This window comes from Rhinopithecus bieti, unplaced genomic scaffold (genome assembly GCF_001698545.2).
Source record: "Rhinopithecus bieti isolate Rb0 unplaced genomic scaffold, ASM169854v2 scaffold_12783, whole genome shotgun sequence".
Lineage (NCBI taxonomy): Eukaryota > Metazoa > Chordata > Mammalia > Primates > Cercopithecidae > Rhinopithecus > Rhinopithecus bieti.
Genome location: NW_016807262.1, coordinates 222,133 through 231,877, shown reverse-complemented (window position 1 = coordinate 231,877; position 9,745 = coordinate 222,133). Strand labels below are relative to the sequence as shown.

The following is a 9,745-nucleotide window of genomic DNA, read 5'->3' as shown; positions in this document are numbered from 1 at the left end:
ATATTGGACTCAAAAATTTCAGATTCTTTTATTATTTCTATCTCTTTGTTGATATTTTCATTTTATTCATGCATCATTTTACTGATTCTATTTGTTAATCTGTGTGCTCTTGTAGCTCACTGAATTTAAGGTGATTGTTTTGAATTATTCATCAGACAATTATTTATTTCTTTAGGCTCAATTACTTGAGCTGGATTTTGTTCCTTTACTAGTGAGTTCTTTCCCTGATTCTGTATGTTCTTTGTCTGATCCTGTGTGTATTTTATTTAGTGTGTTTCTGTAGTCCTTCTCTGTTCTTTCTTCTTTCAGTCTCCATCTCTGCCTTTCTCTTTACTTTCATCCATGCTCTCACTGTTACTCTCACTGTTGTGCTCAATCTCTTTCTTGCGTGGTTGATCTCTTGCTTTTTTGCTCTCTCCCTTAAAAAGAAAAAAAAAAAAAAAAAAAATTTGAAATGTTTCCAGTTTTCAGGAATTATGAATAAATTGTTGTAAGAAATTTTATTTAAGTCTTTTGTGGAGATAGATAGATGATGAATGCATGGATGGATAGATAGATTGAGGAGTAGATCTTTTCTTTGAGAAAATACCCAGGAGTTAATTTGTTGGGTCATGGGGTAAGTGTATGTCTAACTTAATAAGAAACCGTCAAAAAGTTTCCCATAGTGGTTGTTTGATTTTGCACACTCCATTTGAGAATTCCCATTCTTCCACATCCTTTCTCACATTTGGTTGTTGTCTTTTTCATCTTACCCATTCTAGTGGGTGTAGCACAGGGCCTTATTGTGTTTTAAATTTATTTTGTCTGATATTGAATGAGAGTGAACAAGTTTCACGGGTTTACTGGCCAGTGACATACCTTCTTTTGTGGAGTATCTATTCAAATCTTTGGCCCATTTCTAAAAGGCAGGTTGTTTATCTTTTTATTTTTGATTTGTAGGAGTTCTTTATATATTCTAGATACAAGTCCTTTGTCAGACACGTACATTCTAAACATTTTCTACCATTCTATGGCTTACTACTTCATTTCCTTCATGAGCAGAAGTATGGCAGAATAAAACAACTCTTAAAAAAGTGAATTGTTTGAGATAAAAGCATCCCAATAAGAAAAAAAATGATACCATAGGATGAGATCACACTTCTATATTTTGGTATTGGGAATACTTTACATATTCTTTCATATATATGTATCTAAACACACACATACATATATGTATATAATATAAATATATATACATATATAAAGTCTATTATACGTATCTGCAGATGTTTTGATAAACAGAAACTTTTATTTTATTATTTTATTTTATTTTTTTGTTTGAGACAGAGTTTTGCTCGTTGCCCAGGCTGGAGTGCAACGGCACGATCTCAGCTCACCACAAACTCTGCCTCCCGGGTTCAAGCGATTCTCCTGCCTCAGCCTCTTGAGTAGCTGGCATTACAGGCATGCACCACCAGACCTGGCTACTTTTGTATTTTTAGTAGAGATGGGGTTTCTCCATGTTGGTCGGGCTGGTTGCGAACTCCCAACCTCAGTTGATCCGCCCACCTCGGCCTCCCAAAGTGCTGGGATTACAGGCATGAGCCACTGTGCCCGCTCAGAAACTTTTATTTTTATGAAACCTAATTTATCAAATTTTTCATTTATGGTGTTCCTGTATCTGTTCTTAAAAATCTCTGCCAGGCCAGGTGTAGGGGCTCACGCCTGTAATCCCAGCACTTTGGGAGGCTGAAGTGGATGGATCACCTGAGGTCGGGAGTTTGAGACCAGACTGACCAACATCGAGAAACCCATCTCTACTAAAAATACAACATTAGCCAGGTGTGGTGGCACATGCCTGTAATCCCAGCTCCTTGGGAAGCTGAGACAGGAGAATCGCTTGAACCCAGGAGGTGGAGGTTGCAGTGAGCCAGGGTCATGCCATTGCACTCCAGCCTGGACAACATGAGCGAAACTCCATCTCAAAAAACGATAGAAAAAAAAATCTGCCTACCCCAAGATCACAGTCATACTATCCTATAACGTCTTATAGAAAGAAGCTTTATACTTCTACCTTTTCTATTGAGGTCAGGGATCCATCTAAACTTGATTTTTGAGTGATATGAAGTAGAGTATGAAGTTCCTTTTCACCCCCGTTCATTTATCCAGGTTGCCAGCACCATTTATGAAAGTATTTTTCTCCCACTGAATTGCTTTGGTGGCCTTGTTGGCACCGATTGGCTGTACGTGTGTGGGTCTACTTCTGGACTGTTTAATACACTCCATTGATCTATTTATTGATTGCTATGGCTTTCCATAAAGTTTTAAAATCAGGTAAAGTGAGTCCTCCCACCTAAATTTTCTGTCTCAAGATTGTCTTAAGTATCTTAGGTCTTATTTTCATATGCATTTTAAAATCAACTTTTATGAAAAAGTCTGTTGGAATATTGTTCAAGATTGCATAGACTGAGCAGAATTGTCACTGAACAATATTGGTTTTTCTGCTTTATGAACACAGTAGACCACTCTCTTCAGAAAGTTTTTCGTGATTTTCAATATAGAGATCTTGCATACATTTTGCTAAACTTGTTCCTATTTTGTTTGGGGGTTTTTTGCATGTTTTTAAAATGACACTGTTTTCTAAGTTTCACTTTCCATTTGTTTGCTGCCAGTATAATATTATTTTCAATATATTGACATGCTAAATTCAAGTATTGTTGCTACTAGTTGTTTATAGATTCCTTAATACTTTCTACTTAAATAATCAAACTACAAAGCGAGATATCTTTACTTCTTTCTTTCCAATCTAAATGACTTTTACTAATTTCCCTTATCTGATTGTCCTAGCTAGGGCCTCCAATATTGAACAGAAATCACAAAAACACACACCTTACTTTGTTCCTAATCTTAGGGGGAAAACACTCAGTATCTCACCATTAATGTGGTGTTAACTGTAGGTTTTTTGGTAAATTACTAGATTCAGGCAGTTCCCTTTATTATTATTTGGATGAGAGTTCTTATCATGAATGGGAGTTGAATTTGCCAAGTGATTTACTAAATGTATTGAGAGGATTATGTGTTTTTGAAAACATTTATTTGCTTAACAATGTGGTAAATTACATTGATTGATTTTTAAATGTTAAACCAAACTTGCATTCCTGGGATAAATCCCACTTGATCATAGTGTATTACCCTTTTCATATATTGGTGGATTCAATCTGTTAACATTTTGCTATTTTTGTGTCTATGTTCATGACAAAAACATTGGTCTGTAGTTTTATTTTTTGGCAATGTCTTTGCTAGGTTTTAGTATCAGTGTAATGTTAACCTCACAAAATAGATTGAGAAATATTCCCTCCTTTTCTATTTTCTGTAGAGTCTGTGTAATATTGTGGGTTTTTTTCTTAAATTATTGGCAGAATTCAACAGTGAAACCATCTGGGGTTGGTTTTCTTTGTGGGAAAGTTTTAATGATGAATTGAATCTCCTTTATAAAGCTATTCATCTTTTGTTTTTCTTTTTATCTCAATGTTGACAATATGTGATTTCGAGCATTTTGTCCATTTCATCTTGGTTGTGACACTTACCGGCAATAAAGTTGTTCATAATATATCCTTTCTGTAGGATCTTATGATTCCTCCTGATATTCCTGATATTGGTAATTTGCTTTTTCTCTCTTTTTGACTGATCCATGTTGCTAAGAATTTATAAATTGTATTACTCTTTCAGGGCACCAACTTGCAGCCTTTTCAACTTCTCCATTGTTTGTTTTCTATTTCACTTATCTCTTTTTTTATTACTTACTTTCTTCTCCTTATTTTTGGTTTAAGTTTAATTTACTGTTCTATTTTCTAGTCTTGAGCTGGGAACACAGATCATTAATTTTTAAACCCTTTTTTTCACCAATAAAAGTATTTAAAGCAATGTGCTTCCTTCCCAGAAATTCTGACATGTTGAATTTTCATTATCATTCATTTCACATTACTCTGTATATCCCTTATAATTTTCTGACTGATGTATTACTAAAACATGCATTTAATTTTCAAATTTCAGTGCTTTTTAATTATTGTCATGTTAATGCTTTTAATATAAATCATTTGTGATTCGTGAACATAGTCTATAAGGTTTTAAACCTTTGCCATTCATTAAGATTAATTTTGCCAGGTCCGGTGGCTCACGCCTGTAATCCTAGCACTTTGGGAGGCCGAGCGGGCGGATCATGAAGTCAGGAGATCAAGACCATCCTGGCTAACACGGTGAAGCCCCGTCTCTACTAAAAATACAAAAAAATTAGCCGGGCATGGTGGCGGGCGCCTGTAGTCCCAGTTACTGGGGAGCTGAGGCAGGAGAATGGTGTGAACCTGGGAAGCAGAGCTTGCAGTGAGCCAACATTGTGCCACTGGACTCCAGCCTAGGGGACAGAGCGAGACTCTGTCTCAAAAAAAAAAAAAAAAAAAAAAAAAAAGATTAATTGTATGGTTCAATACAGTCTATCTTGATGAATGTTCCAGATGCACTTGGAAAGAACACGTATTTTGCGGTTGTTGGGTGTAATGCTCTGCAAATATTACTTAGATTGTTTTCAAGTCCAATTCCCCAGGTAGCTGACACTCCCTGGGTCACTTGCAAGCAGGAAGTTTATTAGGCAGTGCTTCCATCCACGCTCAACAACTGTGGGCAGGAATGAAAAGCAGATGTGGGCTGAGAGACAGATAGACCCATCAAAGGTTCCACAGAGGCGTCAGTTGATCCTAGTGGGCGCATGGACCTGGGGCATCTCTTTCGATGTCCTCATTTTCCAGCCACTCTGTGAGTTTATACTCTGACCACTGATTTGTCAAACCAGCAAAGCTGCAGTTCTCCACTTTAGTTTCAGCTGCTCCATGCCAGGTGGCCTGGGAAGAGCCACTTAAATGTATATTTCACTAAGTGGGTGTGGTTTCCTTCCCTCAAGGGTCAAATCCTGTCCACATCTTATTTTTTTGTTGTTTTTCTCCAGCAACCTCAAATCGTTTGAAATGTTTTGGCTAAAGTTTATCATTATCATTTGCGAGAGGTTTAGTCCAACACAGGCTACAGAGTCATTACTGGAACTGAGCCTCTTACATTTTTCAAACACCAGACAGAAAAGTTAACAAAATGTTAGGGGTGAGGGGATCTTAGAGTTTATTTAACAATTCTCTCTTCAGGGGCTCTGGTCAACCTTTCATTGGTAGGAATTCCCTGATTTTGAAAAGAATCACCTCTTGTCATCTTTTCACCTACTCCAATGTTAGTCAAAGTCTTCTTGGGTAACTTCTGCCCACTACGGGCCCCAGTGGAACTTACAGGCTGGCAAAGGAAGGCCAATCATGAACATACAAACAAACATTCATGGTTTGGGGTAAGTGCACATAAGGAATACACAGAGTGTGGTCATCAAAATTCACTTGGGGCAGGACTTCTGCAGAGAGGATGGTTAGGGAAGACCTCTCTGGGAAGGTTACTTTTAAAAATTTCACTTTAAATTGACAAGCAATAATTATATATATTTCTGTGATGTTTTGCTATGTTTCCATTGTGGAATGATTAAGTCAAGCTAATCAACAAATCTATCCTCTCACATACTTATCATGTTCTGTGGAAAAAAACATTTAAAATCTACTCTTTTAGCAATTTTGAAATATACAATGCATTATTTACAATGCATTATTTACAACGCATTATTCTGTGCAAAAGATCACAAGAGCTTATCTCTCATAACTGAAACTTTGTACTCTCTGACCGACATGTCCCCTTTCCCCATTCAGCTCCCTCTCCAGCCTTAGGCAACCACTATTCTACTCTTAACTTCTATGAGTTTAATGGTTTTAGATGCCATTTACAAGTGAGATCATGTGATATTTGTCTTTCTGTCTCTGGCTTATCTCACTTAGCATAATGTTCTTCAAGTTCACCCATGCTGTAGCAAGTAACAGAATTCTCCCCTCCTTTTTTTGTGTGTTTGAGATATGATATCACTCTGTTGCCCAGGCTGCAGTGCAGTGGTGCGATCATAGCTCACTGCAGCCTCAACCTCCCAGGATTAAGTGACCCTCCCACCTCAGCCTCCAGGGTAGCTGCGACTACAGACGTGTACTAAGATGCCCAGCTAGTTTAAAAAAAAAAATTGGGGGAGGGGGAGGTGCTATGTTGCCTAGGCTGGTCTCGAGCTCCTGGCCTCAAGCACTTCTCCTGCTTTGAACCCCAAAGTGCTGGAATTACAGGCATAAGCCACTGGGCCCTAGCTTCCCCCTCCTTTTAAGGCTGAATAGTATTCCATGGCGTGTATATATACCACATTTACTTTACCCATTCACCTGATGATGGGCACCTAGGCTGGTTCCATATCTTTGCTACTGGGTATAATGCTGCAATGAATATGGAAGTGCAGATATCTCTGATACATTGATTGCAATTTATTTGAATACATACCCGGAAGTGGGATGGCTGGATCACATGGTAGTTCTATTTTTAGTTTTCTGAGGACCTTCCATACCATTTTCCATAATGGCCATATTAATTTACATTCCCGCCAGACGGGGTGGCTCACGCCTGTAATCCCAGCACTTTAGGAGGCCGAGGTGGGCGGATCACCTGAGGGCCGGAGTTCCAGAGCAGCCTGACCAACCTGGAGAAACCCCGTCTCTACTAAAAATATAAAATTAGCCAGGCGTGGTGGCACGTGCCTGTAGTCCCAGCTACTCGGGAGGCTGAGGCAGGAGAATCGCTTGAACCCAGGAGGCGGAGGTTGCAGTGAGCTGAGATCGCACCATTGCACTCCAGCCTGGGTAAGAAGAGCGTTAACTCCATCTCAAAAACGCCAGCTTCGCTGTCGACGGGCAGAGTCGTAGAAACGGTCGAGGCTTTTACGGCTCCGGGGTCCGGCGTGCCGGAAAGTGCGTGAGTGCCGCCGCCGGGGAGTTTTGTTCCGTTTCCGGGATCCTGGGGTCTGGAGGCAAAGTACGTTATGCATAAAGGTGGATAATTTACATGATAAATGAAAATGGCCAACTCTTTCAGAGGAGAAGTATTACATCTTTATAAAAATCTGCTGTATCTTGATGAAACCCTGTCTCCACTAAAAATACAAAAGAAATCAGCCGGGCCTGGTGGCGGGCGCCTGTAGTCCCAGCTACTCGGGAGGCTGAGGCAGGAGAGTGGCGTGAACCCGGGAGGCGGAGGTTGCAGTGAGCCGAGATCGCGCCACTGCACTCCAGCCTGGGCGACAGAGCAAGACGCTCTCTCAAAAAAAAGAAAAAAAATCTGCTGTATCTTGGACGAGACTGTCCAAAAGGACCACACTATTTTAAAAGGCGTTTGAAGAACATTTTCCTTAAAAACAAAGACATGAAGAATCCAGAGAAGAGCAAAGAACTTACTGCACAGGGCGAATTTGTAATGAAAGAGCTAGAAGCGTTATACTTCGTTAGGAAATACAAAGCTATGAAACAACGCTATTATTCAGATACCAACAAAACTAATTGATCACTACTACTTTAATGTAGCTGACAACCAGGGCCAGCTGTTTATGTATACCAGATATTGTAAAATAATTCTAACTTAAAATGGGAAGATATACATGTTGTGTAAAAAAATCCTTGAGCTGCCCTGCTGAACTAAATAGGTTTCAACTTCTGTTCATACTGAGATTTATCAGCAACTTTATGCTCTATTTTTATACAAAGATAGCGATTTAGCTACACTACCGATTATAAATTAATGAGCATCCAATTTTGAATGAAAATATAATACACTTAATCCTGTAACTTAAATTAATAGAACTTAGCCAATTATTTTTAGCTTATTTCTCCATTTTACTGACAAGAGAATGCCATTTACTAAACATTTAATAGGCAAAATAATTTCTTACATACTTGTTTCTTTTAACTTTTGAAATGAATCCCTTATTTTTTCCCCCAATTTGGTACATTAACAGCACATATTCAAGGGTCACTATAAAATAAGCAGTTCCTGGTAATGATTTAAATGTAGTTATAGAAATAATAATATGTATGGAGTCATTACTGCTGAACTTGAAATAGCCTGCTGGTGACAGGCATTACACACATAACCATTCAATTATTTCCATTATTAATGCTGCTGCTGCTACCTTTGGGCCTGAAACCAAGTCTCCTGTTGCGTATCAATTAACTTCTTTGATAAAAGAAAGTAAATAATGTTATTCTATTATTTTATCCTAAAGACAAAAAAATTTACATTCCCACCCATGGTGCACAAGTTTTCCCTTTTCTTTACGCTGTCTCCAACACTTGTATCTGACATCTTTCTGATGATAGCCATTCTACCAGGTGTGAGGTGAGTTCTCATTATGGTTTTAATTTGCTTTTCCCTGATGATTAGTAATAATGAGCATTTTTTTATATATCTGTTAGCCACTTGTATGTCTTCTTTTGAGAAATGTCTATTTGGTTTCCTTGCCCATTTTTTGACTGGGTTATTTGTTTTCTTGTTATAGAGTTGTTTGAATTCCTTATATATTTTGGATATTAGCCCCTTATCAGATGTATAGTTTGCAAATGTTTTCACCCAGTCTCTGGGTTGCATCTTTATTCATTGCTTCTTTGCTGTGCAGAAACCTTTTAGTTTGATGCAATTCCATTTGTTTATTTTTGCTTTTGTTGCCTGTGCTTTTGGAAACACTTGGACAATGTCCAAGAAATAATTGCCTAGACCAATGTCATGGAACTTTCCCCCTTTGTTTTCTTTTAGTAGTTTTATAGTTTCAGGTCTTATATTTAAGTCTTTAATCCATTTTGAGTTGTTTTTTTGTATGATGTGAGATAAGGGTCCAACTTCACTCTGCCTATGGATATCCAATTTTCCCAACATCACTTATGAAGAGACTGTCTTGTCTCCATTGTGTGTTCTTGTCACCTTAGTCACCTTAGTCACCTTAGTCAAATTTCAATTGAGTTTATTTCAATTAAGTGTGTGAGTTTATTTCTGGGATCTCTTTGCTGTTCTATCAGTCATTGTGTCCTTGTCAGTACCATGTTGTTTTGATTACTATAGCTTTATAATAGATTTCAAGTGCCTCCAGCTTTCTTCATTTTTCTCAAGATTGCTTTAACTATTCAGATTCTTTTGTGGTTCTATACAAATTTTAGGATTTTTTTTATTTCCATGAAAAATAACATTGGAATTTTGATAGGGATTGCATTGAATCTGCAGATCATTTTGGGTAGTACGGACATACAATTCTTCCAATCCATGAACACGGGATACCTTTCCATTTATTTGTGTCACTTACAATTTCTTTCACCAATGTTTTGTAGTTTCCAGTATGAAGATCTTTCACCTCCTTGGTAAAATTTACTCCTAAGCATTTCATTTTTTGGTGCTATTGTGAATGAAATTGATTTCTTAAGTTCCTTAGCAGTTAGTTTGTTGTTAGTGTAAAAAAATGCTACTGATTTTTGCATGTTGATTTCGTACCCTGCAACTTCACTGAATTCATTTATTGGTTCTAACAGGTTTTTTTGTAGACTCTTTAGGATTTTCTATATTTAAGATCATGTCATCAGCAAACAGAGACAATTTTACTTCTTTCAGGAGTGATCTTTAGGCTGAAACATAAAGGATGGGGAGAGAGAGGTGTATAAGCAAAGGCACTAAGGTAGGAAAAAGCAAGGCACATTTGAAGAACAGAAGGATGGCCAGCTCCATCAGGAAGTTAGAACAAGATTCTTATAAGAGAATGTTTAGAAAAGCAGAGAGGGGTCGG

General features: G+C 37.9%; 1 protein-coding gene across 1 annotated transcript; it reads left to right on the top strand.

The window, feature by feature from the left end:
- Positions 1–6,997: 6,997 nt before the first annotated feature.
- On the top strand, positions 6,998–7,485 carry LOC108535102 (LYR motif-containing protein 5-like). The gene is made up of 2 exons (XM_017880820.1): positions 6,998–7,042; positions 7,258–7,485. Exons 1-2 carry the CDS (start codon positions 6,998–7,000, stop codon positions 7,483–7,485), a joined length of 273 nt encoding a protein of 90 aa, XP_017736309.1.
- The last annotated feature ends 2,260 nt before the right edge of the window (positions 7,486–9,745 follow it).

What these genes read in the sequence shown, in the direction of transcription:
- LOC108535102 (XM_017880820.1), top strand. Translation starts at nt 6,998, where the DNA reads ATGAAAATGGCCAACTCTTTCAGAGGAGAAGTATTACATCTTTAT. An exon ending in GAGAAGTATTACATCTTTAT is followed by an intron (nt 7,043 to 7,257) that starts AAAAATCTGCTG and finishes AAAAAAAAGAAA; the next exon opens with AAAAATCTGCTGTATCTTGG.